The 16,555-nt window shown below is 41.0% G+C and overlaps 2 protein-coding genes across 2 annotated transcripts in view; both read left to right on the forward strand.

The window, feature by feature from the left end:
* The window catches only part of mthfd1a (methylenetetrahydrofolate dehydrogenase (NADP+ dependent) 1a, methenyltetrahydrofolate cyclohydrolase, formyltetrahydrofolate synthetase), a gene marked incomplete in the record, with an annotated part of 23,878 nt that extends 13,074 nt beyond the window's left edge, over positions 1-10,804 (forward strand). Inside the window, 11 exon segments of the mRNA XM_048250880.1 lie at positions 15-110; positions 388-528; positions 1,058-1,126; positions 2,011-2,122; positions 2,687-2,826; positions 5,075-5,175; positions 5,863-6,040; positions 7,357-7,464; positions 7,632-7,784; positions 8,515-8,597; positions 8,934-10,804. Of these exon segments, the coding sequence (XP_048106837.1) occupies positions 15-110; positions 388-528; positions 1,058-1,126; positions 2,011-2,122; positions 2,687-2,826; positions 5,075-5,175; positions 5,863-6,040; positions 7,357-7,464; positions 7,632-7,784; positions 8,515-8,583 (1,167 nt within the window).
* A 1,482-nt stretch (positions 10,805-12,286) lies between these two features.
* Positions 12,287-15,074, forward strand: si:dkey-1h6.8. The gene is made up of 2 exons (XM_048250850.1): positions 12,287-12,366; positions 13,056-15,074. The coding sequence occupies exon 2, from the start codon at positions 13,091-13,093 to the stop codon at positions 14,678-14,680; it is 1,590 nt and encodes a 529-aa protein (XP_048106807.1). The 5' UTR covers positions 12,287-12,366; positions 13,056-13,090; the 3' UTR covers positions 14,681-15,074.
* Positions 15,075-16,555: the final 1,481 nt, after the last annotated feature.

The raw sequence follows: 16,555 nt of genomic DNA on the forward strand, positions 1-16,555 counted from the left end.
TCGTTGACCTTCAGAAACTTGGAATTGACAAAATGGACCCTCTGACACTAACTGACAAGGAGATAAGACAATTTGTGAAACTGGACATTGATCCTCTCAAAGTGTCTGTGGTATGTCGCCAACAAGAGCTAGATTTAGAACTCTCTGACTTTTTCTGACCTTTGGCTATATGGGTTATTTCTGTGTGTGTGTGTGTGTGTGTGTGTGTGTGTGTGTGTGTGTGTGTGTGTGTGTGTGTGTGTGTGTGTGTGTGTGTGTGTGTGTGCGTGTGGTTTGCAGATATTCTGCTTGCATGTATAAGTATCTGTTTTTTGATGAGAGTATATGTGGGTGCCATACAAACCAGCCTTAAATCAATCTGTATGTGTTTGGGTCTCTTATCAACAGGACAAGCTCAGCCACAACATAGGGAATGAAATCATGGCCATCTTGGCTTTAAGCACAAGCATTCAGGACTTGCAGGAGCGCCTGGCTAAAATGGTGGTAACCAGCGACTGCTCTGGAGAACCTGTCACCACGGAAGACCTGGTTAGTGTCTGGAGAAAGCCTCTCCGTGTGTGTGTGTGTGTGTGTGTGTGTGTGTGTGTGTGTGTATGTGTATGTAGGGCATTTTAAACTTGCTGCGGTGTGTGTGTACATACCCAGTGGATGCCTACAGATGAGCTTTCTGGTATGGCAACAAGCATATACAGTAGCAACAGAAATAGCCTGCTGTGCTGGTCCCACTGGATCAGGGTCACAGGTCCTTTGGAAGATTGTAAACAAAAATCAGGAGAAGCAAATCTGCTGCTTTCTGTCATCACTTAGCCTACAAATTAGTATTTGGAAAGCCATCTAGATTACCAGTTATCTTAGATCTCTGCAAAAGCCAATTCCAACAGGCTACTTACATTTGGCAAGGTGAGGTGCAGTGATACAGTATAATGTATTGTAGTGACTCATTGACATAAAGTTAAAAATGAAACAAAATACCAATACCATACCAAAGGGTTTTTTTGTACGGCCAACCATTGAATGGTTTATGTGTACTGACAATAACTTTTACCGTGTCCTGCAGGGTGTCACAGGTGTGTTGACCGTCCTTCTCAGAGATGCATTGAAACCCTGCTTGATGCAAACAGTGGAGGTGAGAGTCCTTATTTGAACCTTTCCCCTGCTTTCTGCTTCCTCCCCTGCAGGCTTAGAGCTTGGGGCGGCCCAACTGAACAGATGTTGAATTATGCAAATCTTGTTGCGCTCTTTAAAGAAAATAAACATAGTGAGGATGACATCTTCCCCTGGAAATAGGCACAGAAACATTTTCTATTTCTGTTCTATATTCTATTTTCCCTTTTGCTAAGTGCTGTTTAGCCTGTAAAAATCCAAACTAGTCTGGTTACTCTTGATTGGGAAATGTTTGCAACACTTCAATCGCGACGGGCACTAACTTTAAAATCATTGGTCCAGTCTTACCAATCACATTGATCAGAGATTCCTAACGTTGCTTCCTACTTTGACTAAACTTTTTAAACTGACAATAAACAGCATCAACAGTCAGGAAACAATGTATGTGAGTCTACCTTTGCTGTAAATAAATTGCTACATTTTTCCAACTGCATTTTGTGATGTTTGCAGGAGTTGCTGCTTCTGTTTATCACAATAAGTTTCGGTTTCGACTTCCCCTCTCGTCGCTGATTGGCCTGACATTTTTCTTGTCTGAGGGAAACGGTTATCTCTCTGAAAGAATATCTAGGTGGGAGGGGCCAGGCTAAGTGCTGTTAGCACAATAATATGGTCATGGTAGAGTTCGGCTTTGTTTCATCGTGGTAATTCAACTCATGACCTTCCAGAGCTACCCAAATAGCACCTGATTTTGGAGTGGATGCTCCATATCAGATGGGAATCAGATCAGCCCTGTTCAGCCTGTATCCGCCACTCTACCTGTATTATATCAGACACATATTGATGTCATAACTCTTCATGTATTTGGTTTCTGTTGCTCTCTGTCCGGTCTATTTCTCCCAACCCCAGGGGAGTCCAGTGTTTATTCACACAAGCCCATCTTCTGACATCGCTCATGGCAACTCGTCCATCCTGGCCGACAAAATGGCCTTGAAACTGGTGGGGCCTGCAGGTTTTGTGGGTGAGTCATCTTCAGTTTAATATGTCTTTCTCATGGGTGCGATGTTGGCCTCTGGTTGATTTTGTCCGCTGCCTGCTCCTCTGTCATTCATTGGTTTGATTGAGAGGGATCGTTTCCATTCACTGCATTAGTATTGAGCAAGGTTGCAGAAGGACAGCTCGAGTTGATCATTTCAGAGTGACATTTTAGTCCAAAATGAGAAGCATAATTCTGTGGGTTAATAATGCAGGAGCATCATAAAGAGATATCTTTCATCTTTTGTCTTGCACACATAAATGAAGACTGAACATACCAAGTAACTAAAGCATTGTTGAGTACATTACATTTATAACATAACTACAGCATTTGAACAGCAGAATTGACACAGTAGAAATACACAGCACATTGCTGGCTCCCCTGTGTCTGATTGGATAGCTACTGTTCAATGTACTTTTAACCTGATGGGTTCAGTGAAAGAATCCACTGAACTGGATTGATGTCAGGTCAGCCTAGTGTACAGTTTTGCCAATGTAATGATACAGTATCTAAGACTTGAATGACCAACTCCCCCTCAATTTCTTGCAGTGACTGAAGCCGGCTGCGGTGCAGAAATTGGTCTGGAGAAGTTCTTCAACATTAAGTGCCGATATTCAGGCCTGCAGCCGGATGTGACGGTGATGGTGGCTACTGTCCGTGCTCTCAAGATGCACGGAGGAGATCAGAAGGTAAGACAGTTATTAAAACATGAGTGTATAAAATAAAACATACTGTAATATCTTCACATCACATCATGGATAAAAAAGATATGGATAAATTCTGAATGATGTCCATATACTGGGGAGACAATTAGAAATGATAAACTTAGATATGTTATGGGATAGCATTAGTAAGCCTTGGTTGAGGTTTATGCAAGATATTGTTTTATGCTAAGTAGGGTTCTGGTTAGCTAATATTGAGTTAGAAGCTCTGAAAGAGAATGAGGCATTGCCACCTATTTTATTTCTATTTCTGTCGTTCTGCTTGTTCAAATAGGATGACGCACCTGTCCTCAATAACAGTTGTTATTATTAGTTGTTGTTTTGGTTACTGAGGTATTTGGAGCACATAGCTTGTTATATCTGCAGATTTTACTGGAGACTGAGATATATCAAAAAAGGAACCTGCTTTTCAGCCAGTGACACTAAGAATGAGACAGTCAAATGGACATGTTACCTGTTTCACTGCACAGTTACTCTCTGAGGAAAAAAAGGTCACAAACTTGTACTTGGGCCATTAAAAACTGTCAGCCTGCCTGCCTCCACCTCTGTCTGTCCCTGTCTGATGCCTGTGTAACTACTGCACTGTGGGACGTGTTAGTGTGTGCCGGAGCCAGCCAGCGCCGGCCTCCCAGAACGCTGTCACTGAGGCGAGGCTGCGGCAGAGTGCAGACAAGCACACAGACGCTCTCATTACAGGGTCACCTAGGGCCACTCACGCATCAGGCTCTCGTAAGCGTCAGAGATGGAAAGATACAGGTGGTAGAGAGAGAGAGAGAGAAGAGGGAGAGAAAGGTAGAGAGAAAGGTAGGTACATAGAAGAAGAGATCATAGGGACAGATCTCCTGGGCAAGCAGCAGGGCCTGAGGCGCTTGCTAGGCTGATGTAAATTGTTGAGACACTCAGGGCAACCACAGTGCATTTGGGAAAACTAAACACATCCAACCTTTCTCAGAGACAGGATTAGTGAACAAGCTAGAGACCACGTGTGTATCTGTGTGTATGTGTGTGTCTGTCTGTCTGTCTGGCTGCCTGTCTGTCTGTCTGTGTGTGTGTGTGTGTGTGTGTGTGTGTGTGTGTGTGTGTGTGTGTGTGTGTGTGTATGTGAATGAGTAAAAGAGTGTGTGTGTGTGTGTGTGTGTGAGAGAGAGAGAGAGAGAGAGAGAGAGAGAGAGAGAGAGAGAGACAGAGAGACAGAGTTTACTGTCGCCAGGGCATGTTTACTGTACGGTCTGGCTTTGCATAGTTAAGATGTCTCTGTCCACTGACCAGATCTCCATGCTGCAGGTCACAGCTAGCTTGACCTCACCAGCGAAGTGTGCAGCAGGAGTAATGTCTCATGTGTTTGTATGAGTGCAATGAACTCCACTGTTGTCTGAGCTATATGTATACATGTATTTACATCAAGCATTGACATACTAACATGGCATAACAACACTGTGGTATTATGTATGTGCCTTAATACAGCATGACAGTTTAATAACAAATAAAAAATGGAAATAAAATGAAAAATATTTTTTGATAAAGTCATGGTCTTATAGATAGATAGATAGATAGATAGATAGATAGATAGATAGATAGATAGATAGATAGATAGATAGATAGATAGATACTTTATTGATCCCCAAGGGGAAATCCAGGGTCTCAGTAGCATACAGACATCACACACAACATGCACTTACAGCAGAAAAAGTAAATAATAAACATATAAAAAAACTCCACTGTACAATAGAGACAGTAGAAGATACACATGATACTAAAATACTAAATACTAAATATACTATATACACTAAATCAATCAACATAGTGTGCTTAAGGTTGATCGAGCATGACAGGGCAGGGACTGAGCCTGTGATTCAGTGTGCAGCTGAGGATGATCGCTTCCTTTTTGTCCCTGTCAAGGGTGCCATGGTCGTGGACCCCTCAACAGACACAATCAAGATGCAATATACAGTTGAAAGGGTGGGGATAGTAATATGGACATATAAGAGTAGTTTTTGCAATATGGTGAGATATTAGTGGCTGATATTGTATACAGAAATGTTATTCATTAAATCATGTTTACATGTACTTTTTTAAGAATACACCATCATTTGATTCACTTCAAGATTGATGCAAAAAGTAGAAAACATATCACTAAGTTACCATGGCATTAGGATAGGCATTTGTTGATTGCATGTCACCTTAATAATGACATTTAGCTACATCTTTCCTATAGAATGTGAACCGATTGGAGTTTGGCTGTAGCCATTTAAGAAGACAGATTGAAAATGCAAGAGCTTATGGATTACCAGTGGTGGTAGCCATCAATATGTTTTGGTAAGTGTATCAATTTAGATGTACCGTATCTGAAATAATGCATACACACAAACACACACCAGCTTTTGCTAAACATGTCATAGGTTTACCTGTGTGAGTATGACTCACCATCCATTGTTCCCATATCCATAGTTTTATTTTGACACTTTATTGAGTTTGCATACCCAGCTCTCCTGCTCCATTTCAGGGAAAGGTTCAGTCAAGTTCAGTGGAAATGTAATTATAGGCTGTATATATTTTGTGAGTATGACTCAGACTAATGTCTTCAGGGCTTCAGCCAGTCTCTGATGAAATTGCCATCCATGTTACTCTAACCTTTCCTTAGAAAAATGTTCCAGATAGTATCTACTTTTATGCTGTGTAGTAGTCAAAGGATTTGGAAAATTTCTATTCTGGGTTCCGATTAAATCTACACTTATTTTTACACACGTGTGACAAAGAGGCTACTTACCGGTACATGCAAACATACTGTGTTATAATCCGTTTTCTAAATTTTGAAAATGTAGAATGTGGCTCTTGTTCTTCATGAAAATAGCCACTAGTCTTTTCAAATCATTAGCTCCCCTGTGGTTAGTCAGCTATCACATACTTGTATGAACAAACATGTATTTCTGTTTTTGTGTGTGTGTGTGTGTGTGTGTGTGTGTGTGTGTGTGTGTGTGTGTGTGTGTGTGTATTCCTCCAAAGCTCTGACACAGAGAATGAGTTGGAGATGGTCTCTGCCCAGGCCAGGTTAGCTGGGGCTTTTGATGTGGTGAGCTGCACTCATTGGGCTGAGGGGGGCGCTGGCGCCGTGGCTCTGGGAAAGGCTGTGCAGAGAGCTGCAGAAGTCCCACATCCATTTAAGTACCTCTACCCCCTGGAGGTAAAGAAGGGCATTTGCTCTCTGTTTTTAAGTACCTCTACCCCCTGGAGGTAAAGAAGGGCATTTGCTCTCTTTATTTCATTCATTTATTATTAATATATGTTTGCCGTGAAAGTAATTGTCATTGGTCTGTAATGCCATACCCTGCGTGAACAGCATATCTCAGATAAGTTGTTAATTTGTAGTTGTTTTTTGTCTACATTTCATTTAATTGCAAGTGATAGAACCTTCTGACTGACAAAATAATAATTGTGTATCCTGACAGGAAATGACCACAGATGCCTAATGCAACTATGTTGTATAGTATGTTTTCTGAGATTGTGTGTGTGTGTGTGTGTGTGTGTGTGTGTGTGTGTGTGTGTGTGTGTGTGTGTCACTGTGAGTGAGTGTGCAGCCTACATACTGTACATGCGCGCGAGTCGGGGTGGTTACTTAGCTCATCCAAATCTATATGACCCTCCTCACACTGATGCAGACTATGCCCCTGTTTCCCATTAACTAATGGCAGCCCCACCACCACCCACTCCTGCTCACACCACCACAGCTGTTTCATCTCTTCAGCTCGTAGCTGATGACAAAGCCTCAGGCAGTTAGCACTCGCCAACTAAAGCAACTGTGACCCCCTATTACACCTGCGTGTGAGTCTCATAATCCCTACCCTGTCCACCATTATGGTTAGTGACTTTTTCAAACAAAGACAATTAATTCTAAAGTCTATAAATAATACAGACTATAAAGTTAGATATTTTAACTGGGCACAAGTGGTCTTTAACAACCAGAGATTCTGTCTTTGTCCATCTAAAGCAGTGGTTCTCAAATGGGGGTACATGAAGGCACTCCAGGGGGTACGTGAGATTTTAAAATATACATATATTTAAAAAGTAGAATCCATGAAAAAATACTTTAAAAACAATTATTAAATAAATATTTCAGGAAAATGTAAGTTCATAAAATGAATTTTATATTTCAGTAGGCTATTCAATTTCATTATCCTAAAAACCCAGAGTCGCCCCCATACCAGGATGGTTTGACCCAACCTGTCACATGCCACCTGCCATCACCTGTCAATCACTGTCAAAACTCAAACGATGGAGTCGTGGTTGAAGCATAGCGGTAATTCTTGTGCGCTGGTTAGGGGGTACTTGGCTGAAAAAATATTTCACAGGGGGTACATCACTGAAAAAAGGTTGAGAACCACTGATCTAAAGAATGTTTGAATAAGTGGGTTGAGCTGAAGGAGTTCAGGTCACCTTTGAGTAATGTGTTGTTTTAGCCTAATGTTTTGAAGACCCTAAGAAGTGTTAATTATTTTCAAGATGTCCATTGAAGAGAAGATTCGCACGGTGGCCCAGAGAATGTATGGAGTCAAAGACATACAGCTATCAGCGCAAGCACTGAACAAGATCAGACTTTATACGAAACAGGTTAGGGGCCATTTTTAACAAAAATCAGCTAAACACTTATTATTTCTATCCGTTGTTAATGTGTCCTTTTGGATCTAAGAGGTTTCTGTTTCCGCGGTCTACTTTGTATCACTGATGGTGAGCTTGTTGTCAATGCTGTCTTTTAATGTGTTCGTTCTTTCTCAAAGGGGTTGGCAAATTTGCCGATCTGTGTTGCCAAGACCCACCTGTCACTGAGCCCTGAACAGGGGAGGACGGGAGTGCCCAAAGACTTCACCCTGCCCATCGTGGACATCCAGCCTAATGTGGGAGCCGGGTTCCTGTGTCCTGTGGTCAACAATGTGAGTGCCTTCTCTGGTGCAGACAGCCCCACCTGAGGATGAACAAAGATTAATGGCTATTAAAAAAATATATCTCTGGCAATGTCTGTTTCATTGCATAATTCAATGGTTCTGAGAATATTCTTTATTATCTTTTTATGTCTTAGTATAATTTTTAGCACACAAATATATATAAATAATAAATTGGATTTTGAAGTATGTCTCTCCTTTACTTCACTATGTGATATGTAATAGGGAAGAGAGAAAATTGCGCTGGAAAACATCCCATAACCCCATGGTGTAACATTTGAGAAGGTTGTTTGGGTGATTATCCACAGAGAAAAGAAAGCAGTGGACATGTTGTTTTCCACACTAAAAGTACAGTAGTTGCTAGGTTGCAGAGCTTTACTTAACGTAAAAGTGTGAATAACACATGCGTCTGTTTAATCAGGCGCTCACCTTGTCTGCCTGACGTGTGTGTTCATCTGTGTGTGTGAGTAGGTGAGTGAGACAGATAGAGAGAAAGAGACAGTGAAAATGTCGTTGAAAACTACCGGTATATGTTGTTGCATTGTCGATGTTGTAAAGTTTTTGTCTTCAAAACATTTGTAATTTGTGATGATTTTTTTTCTACATTCATTTGATCACAAATCAGTGTCTTTAATTGGTGTGCATGTAAAACTATAGTCTAGAAGAAGCACTCTCTCACCTTTCCACCACCTTCTCCCCTCTGTCGATATACCTTCACTAGATGACTCCATCGCACAGACTAATATGGCCCTGTTACCATGACAACGACCTCTATTCCGTCATGCAATAGGTTCAGACCCCAAGGTAAGTGGAAACAAAAGTGTGTCTTGCCTCGGCTTGTTCCAATCCATCCTCCCATTTTCATTAAATAGATGCCTAGCTTTTACATAGTAACCACATCAGCTCACCGAAGAGCCATATGGTCATCTGTAGCAGAGTAAACATTTCATGCCCAGGACCTTTAATCTTTATCACGGACCAGACTGCTGTTTTCATTGCTTTTTCTTTATCTGGCTCTCTCTCTCTCTCTCTCTCTCTCTCTCTCTCTCTCTCTCACACACACACACACACACACTTGCCTTCTTCTTTCTCTCTCTCTCTCTCTCTCTCTCTTTCCACCCACTCTGCCTCCCTCCCTAGGTTTGGTCAGCCATTGAGGTACAACTCCCCCTGGCACCTGGCCCTTGAAGAGAATGGATGTTTCCACTCTTCCATCTATCCCTTGATTGATTCAGTAAAGCGCAGACCTTAGCAAGCATGGCTCATGCTTTTGAAGACTGGAAGACCGTCACAGACACAAACACTTGCAACACACCCACTGTGCTATTGTGAGGTCAAAATCCTCCACAAACCCATTTTCTTGAATACCCACATGAGGAAGATGTCTAGAAAGAACACATGAAGCATCCCATTCACTTGGAAAATGGGCAGTGGTTCTGCTGTTCAATTTTATTTCCACTTGAGTGAGTGTGTTTATTTCAGCGCTACCTGCTACTCCACCTAGCCTGTTGTCATTACATACTGGAATTGTATAACTGTCCCTCAGTGGCTCCCACTTCCAGAATCGCAACAACACTTCTCTGGGATCTGCCATTGTGGATAAAGCTGCTCCGATGGATTACACTGCTTGTCTGTTGCAGTTTCAAAGGAACTGAAAGTTGCATAAGTCCTAATACTGTGTTACCCTGGGATAAGAGGAAACTGATTGCTGTGAAGAAATCCATGTCATGTCATGTTCCTTTTGCCGGAGGAAAGCAACAAAAAAGAGCCTTTAGTTAACTAGTCTGTTTTTTGAACATTAGTTCAAGCAAAACATATCCTAGCTTGCTGTGATTAAACCCTGTTTATGTGATATTGACAAAGGTGAACGTAATAAAGTCACAAACTCTGATAAAACACTTGATATTTGCAAGGTTCCTCTAGCTAATCTGAATTATACAAGGTTTTTGAGTGATGTGTACTTTTTGAAATGACAGTATTATCACAAAATGAAGCTATATTCTTTTAATTTATCTCCTGCTTGGGTCACCTGTGTTATACACATTCTCTCTCTCTCTCTCTCTCTCTCTCTCTCTCTCTCTCTCTTCCTCACACACACATATAACACACACACACACAAATACACATTTTGGAGTGTCATTGTGTATCTTTTTCCCTCAAACTTAATCTCTAGGTGACCTTTGATAAAAAATTTTAAAAAAAGCGATTGCTGTTGCTATGGCTACAAAGCAAAAGGTGTGATTGTATTATTAGACTCTGGCTAATTAGTGTCAGTGTTTATTTTAAGAATGCTTACATGAACAGACTGAGACCAAATTCACAGCGCTTGATGGGCTTAAAGACCTCGGGCCACATGTGACATAAATGGCATGAAATGATCATAATGGAATTGCAGTGATGTGTCTTTGTGATGCGTCTTGTGTGAGAGTCCCAGGTGTTATGTCTGGTCACAAACTGCTCTTGCAATAATGCGCCTTATGCATGGAAGGCTCTTTAGCCAGCCAAAATGTTTCTGGTGGAGCGTCAGCTGTGTTGTAACAGCATCTTCTGTTATATTCTGCTCCTTACATGTTCAGTCCGGCACTGAATATTTTGTTTATGCCCCATAGGGCAGCTCTTTATGCAACTTTGACACAAATCCTGCATTGTAACACGCTCATTCATTAGGTGCACACCCAACCGGGTGCGTGTAGACAGGTATGCTTACCATTAACAATAGCCACTGCAACACCTGAGGCTCCACCGGAAATAAATGTGCTGGCCAAAGAGCCTTAGCAGAAGTGGTCTGTCTTGTGCCTTATTACAGCAATGCATCACAAGTTGCTTTTATAGATGATTTAATCAAATTGAAGCAGACTTATTACATTGCTAAGAGGTGTTTTTAACTTTTTTAAATTAGATAGTTTTGGTGGAGTGCCTTGTGTAATGAAACATTTTCTTCATACATCTGTTTGCAACTTCCTAAAGACATGTTTTTTTTACATATGAAAATATATAAAGATTTACAGTCATTCATTTTTGTATTATTTGCCATCATAGCTACTGTAGATTACTGCGAAATGATCCATTCTATGAAGACATATTCCAAAAATAAATGTACTTAATTTGATCTACCAAAGTCTGGTAGTTGGTTTTTAGCCAAGTATCACAGATGACAAAAAATCCTCCTTCTCTCGAGCCACTCAACACTGCTCAGTGCAACCACGGAGGCACTGACTTCACAGCATAGTTGAGATCGTCATCTGAAAGCCACTGCATGGGATTTCATGTCACTTATCATTTAGCTGAGCATTCTGAAGCCAGGGTTAGTTTGCATGTTTCCTCCTATATGTGGCTTACACTTTTCAGTTATTTGTACTTCATGGTACTATGGGTACTATATGGGACTATTGCAGATGAAAATGTGAATTGATTTAACATGGATACATAAAGAAGTGTTCTGTATTATAATCCTCTATAGATTTCCTTCAAGGAAAAGTAAGATGTAACGCAGGTTGTTGAACTGATAGCTGCATATAGCTTTGAGTATTTTTTCGCATGCATTCCATTAGCTAGAGACTGATATCTAAGACTGGACTTAAAATTGATGCCTCAGGAGAAAAGCAATCAGTATAGAGTATTTTGGTCATAAAAGGTTCACATGTGTTCTTTAACAAATTAATTACCCACCAATTCCAGAAAGAGCCAATTAAGGGCAATTGCGAACAATAGCCATCCTAGGTAAGACATGGTCGAATTTTGATAGAGAACACAGTCCAAATTGGTTTGCCGTGTAAACAGACCCATTCTAATTCCCATCACAGCAGGAACCCCAAACCACACCTGAATACTAAAAGGCTTATCCTACTTTTACCCATAAACCCCTGCAACTCATTCTGCCTTGTGGACGTGAGGACATTTGACCACACACATTGTCACGTCTCGGTTCCAAACTGTGTATAAGCCCCAGACGATACTGTGGGTATGGTTTGAGATTCCACTGCAATAAGCTCTAAAGCACCTTGCCAGCTGGAAATCATAACTTTGAAATCATTTTGCTGCTTGTGTCAGATGGTGAATTTAAAAGCTTACAGCTTGTCATGGTTGACGTCAGGTGCCTCATCCTTTCTATATCTTACCCTCTGTCAATTTTATGACAAATATGGGAATGGAATGAAATTAATCCCAGTGCAATGCAGCAGGGAAATAGGTATAATTTAGGCTTTAATAGTCATAGTTTTAAAAACATACATTTCAATTAAGTTAATGAAAATCTTGTAAATGCTGGATGTATGCTTGGATGTGTGCTTGTTTTTCTTTCTTTCTTTTTTTATTTTTGAGTGGTTTGTTTGGCTATTAACATTGTAGCTGACGTAACAGAAGCTTAGATCAACATTACACATCCCTATCTGCACTGTATCTTTTTCATAGTTTCCTCAAAATAAAGTGCCAATCAGCAGGTTACTATGGAAACTGGGTAAGATGCGACTGCATGTTGGCGGCAGCGACCACTTGGGTGTAGACGTGCTGGAGGAGGGAGAATATTTCCCACCTCCCTGGATCTTCATATTATCGCGAACTTCAGGAAAATAAGGTATGTACTTAACATTTAAAACGAGTCCAGTTTTTATATTCAGAGATGTTACACATATATTCGTATAAGTTGGAGAATATTTACTCACATGCGTTTGGCTACTTGTTAAGGTCAAACCCAGTGTGAAGAACTGAAAATATAGCGCGCGCTCTGATGTCATTCGTTGATAAATGTAATGCTCTAATGTGTGAAAGATTCCTCTTCAAATAGACTTTACTCAAACCGCTTTGTTATTTTATACGAGTCTGCTTTATTTTCTGACAGATTGTATTCCGAAAGTGTTTGAAACCTACTAATCTCATGAATTACTAAGGCTAATCAATTTGCAGTTGATCATTTTATGTTATAGCCTATATTTATATTAATAGCTAAGCTACCTGTAGGCTAAGTACAAATAGATCACTTTTTTATAATGCCTTGCGCAGGGACTCTCCACTCTAGGCTGTCAACAATTAGTTATTTCCTGTAATATTAACTTTTGTAAAAGTAATTGTTACGAGAACAGCTATGATTTATACTGCTTTGCCAGTCACAAAATATTGTGTATATTTTAAAGTATTTTATAAGTGTAACTAATTTCACATGAAATTATATAACTGGTATGTTCAGATGTCTCTAAAAACAATTGTGTGTTGTGCACTCTGGCATCTCTTCATTGTGAAATTCACTGATGCTTCATTTTTTGACAGGGAGTGTACCTTTGACGTGTGTCCAGTTTAGAGCCATGGCTACAAGTGACTCTGACACTAACCAAGACCAGCAAAAGGTTGTGTTGAAGAGGAAACTGACAGGTCCACCAAGACTTCTTCTGGGCAAAGCTAAGAATGTGAACCAAACTGAAGAGAGGTCAGACGCACGAGCGCTGAGACACCGACGAAGAATGGACATCAATGGGACATCAAAGGACTCCACTCCTCCGACAACCTCAGACACATTGGGAGAGGAAGGAACCACGTTGGGGCTGTCCTCTGAAAATCTTCAAACAACTGTGAAGAGGGAAACTGAGGGAAGTGACCATGCAAGGCTCCAAAATGATTGCACTACTTGTGATGCTGGCCATCAGGAGGACACAGTTAAGGAGCAACATCTCGACGTTAGCAGGAAGAGGAAAAAGACCACTAAAGAGGGATTAAGGAGTCTTTTTCCGCACGTGTTTATGTGTGTCAAGAGAAGGAGAGATAAACATGGAGACGGTGAGGTTAAAAAGGGGAGTGCACAGTCTATGGAATGTACCGGTGATGACACTCAGTCAATGGGTGACATCAGCACGCCTGGTGCCACGTGTCACTCGTCTTCCTCCAGTGCTGATCCGGAACCTGGAACTGGAACTAAGACTAAGAAGAAGAGGATGAAAAGAGTTTGGTTCCCATTTGTCGGCCGCCACGCAGATAAACGCACATGCGTGACCAAGGAGTCACAGTCATCATCAAAAGACACAGAGCCAGAGGTGCGAAAGAAGACGCTTCGGAAAAGACTCCAGGGCTTCTTGAGCAGACGGAAGAAAGCATACTCCTCTAACCAGTTTGAATGCGGCGCCACACAGTCACCGGAGCCTGAGCGTGTGGAAAGACTGGTAGACAACCATTTGGAGAATAATGAGAACCTGCCCAGAATACATGAGGAAGACATCCCAGAGAGAGATGGAGAGGGTCAGGTGGCCTGTCCAGACACCATGACGGTTAGTGCTGAGGTGATGGCCACCAGTGCGAAGGGCACTGAGTGTGAATCCCATGAAGGAGACACTGAGGAACCTCGCTGCAAGATGTCAGAGGATTTGACGTCAAGGGAGGATGAAAATGAGCTGGAGAGCTGTGTAGGTACACAAGAACCCTCCAAGATGGATCTGAATGAGTCCTCAAGCCTCTCTGATGGTGCTGCCATCTTGATCTGTGTTGCTGAGTTGGACACAGGCTTCAGACCACAGATTGATATCGCCATGGCCACGGATGAGGTGTTCCGGAATGGGCCGGAGGAAATTCAGTTATTTGATAGCATGAGGGAGACGACAGGACCCGACCACGACAGCCTCGTACCTCGCAACAGCCCCAGCAACATGTCGTTTCTGACTGTGCCAGGAGATGGTTGCAGGAGTCTGTGCGAAGCCAACAGCACAGATGCCAAACCCTGTGGCAACACATTCGATTGCAGTCTGTCACCTGAAGACACCGGCCTTCTGAGTGGTGAGAGCCTGCTAATACTCACCGCCAACTCCCTGGTCCGAGCGGCCATCAAAAGTGCTCTGTGTCAGCTTTCAAGGGAAATACAGCCTCCCCTAACAAACAGCCACAGAGATGATAATGTAGAAGAGGCCTAAGTTGTAGTTAGCTTATGGACATGGCTATTTTGGATATTCGGTTGTAGCATATAAGATATCCAGATATATTTTTTTCCTTACATTGTGCAATTTATATGGGATCCTTACATGTATTTCTGTCATTTTACAGCCCAGTGAATCTACTTTGTGTTGTGAGGACATCTATTGTGCTGTGCATTCATAGTAATGAATACATACTTTGTCTTCACAATCAGGAGCACTCTAACACATTTAACACAATATCTGACCAACATACACATATGAAAATCTACTTTCATAGAAGATTTGGATCAGAAAAGATCTTCTGAAAAATATTGATCTCCAAATATTGTGTATGATCGCCTTTGGTAAGGTAAAATGTGCTACATAATGTAATTAAAGTATTGAAGCTTTCCAGAGTCGTTTTCTTCATTACAAATATAAAGATGACATATGTGCCCTCCCACAGTATGATATTTTTAGCTCTGATTTGTGACATTATATTTTTTACAGGGAATTAGATCTAGTTTCTATAGCAATGGAAAACCCACACTTACATTAAAATCACACAATCTCAAAGCAAAACCTGTCCCTTGATTTTGTACTTTTTTCTCTTTAACTATATATTTTTTTCCATATCTCTCTGTATAGACTGATAGAAACTGAAATATACCTACCTGTGTAATTCAGTTTAATATGCAGGTAGGTATATGCATTTCAAAATCTAATGCTTCTTTAAATTACACAGATATACCAAATTCAGTGTTGGATGGAAAAGATGCATTATTAATGTGAAATGTTCCATCAAGAGGACCTAAAGTGTCTCTCTGTGGATCTGATGAATGTTTAAATTTGAAATGCCACACATGAATGCATAATGCATTCAGCCTCATGGTTTTGTAGTGTAAGACTAGAACAAGCAGGGCTTCACCTAAAATGACATCATCTCTATGAATGTTTCACAATCATGCTCTTAAGGATCCCTGGTGTGGTGTGGCACCAATCCTCTTAACTCTTGCCTGTCTGACCTCTCCAAACTCAACTGAGGGGTCTGACATTGAGGTAGCGCTGTTGAAGGTGGGCCTCCTACCAGAATTCAGACAATCTGACCTAATTTTCTGTAGGAGACAGAATTCAAAATGATCACTTGTTAAGTGGCCTTGGAAGAGATCTAGCTATCCAGTCTCGCAGCATACTGCCATCTAGTGACATGTAATTGCAAACATTTATACAGTTTAACAGATGTTGTTCCTTGTCACTTGCAAAGCAATATGTAACATATGACTAAACCACAGGGACGGATATTGCTGCAGTTACAGATTAACTTGATCATAAACACAAAGAACATGGGACTGCCAAAGTGGATTTGGGTTAAGAGATGGATACAATTCATCCAATAGACTGTTACTGAAATTAAAATATTTAATAAACTTAATAAATACTTTATAAAGTGTGTAAATTAATAGATACATGGGATGTATCAACATATGAGGCTTCACATAATTTAAAAAAGTGTGTCTTGGACTTTGCATTATATTAAAGGTGCCATGTGTAAGAATTGAGGTAAAAATATCCAAAAAATGAGCTACACACATCAAAAGAATGAGAAGAAATAAGGGCGATGATGTCATTAAAAAAATGACAAGGTATAGTGCTGCAGAGATATCAACCTGAATTAGCATGCTAAAATACTAGCCACAGCCCGACAGGTGTCATAATACCAGTTTCGGCCATGGGAGGCGGTATGCGGGCAACATAACCGCCAGCCAAACTGCAATACACCTTTCTCGGTTGTTACTCTAGGGTAGACCAACTCACTTCCTGGAGGTATACTGCCCCCATTTTTTATGGAATGTGGAGTATGAATTGATTTTTTGGCGGACATTACACATGGCA

Source organism: Alosa alosa, chromosome 8 (genome assembly GCF_017589495.1).
Source record: "Alosa alosa isolate M-15738 ecotype Scorff River chromosome 8, AALO_Geno_1.1, whole genome shotgun sequence".
In the NCBI taxonomy this organism is placed as follows: Eukaryota; Metazoa; Chordata; class Actinopteri; order Clupeiformes; family Clupeidae; genus Alosa; species Alosa alosa.

What these genes read in the sequence shown, in the direction of transcription:
- si:dkey-1h6.8 (XM_048250850.1), top strand. Translation starts at nt 13,091, where the DNA reads ATGGCTACAAGTGACTCTGACACTAACCAAGACCAGCAAAAGGTTGTG.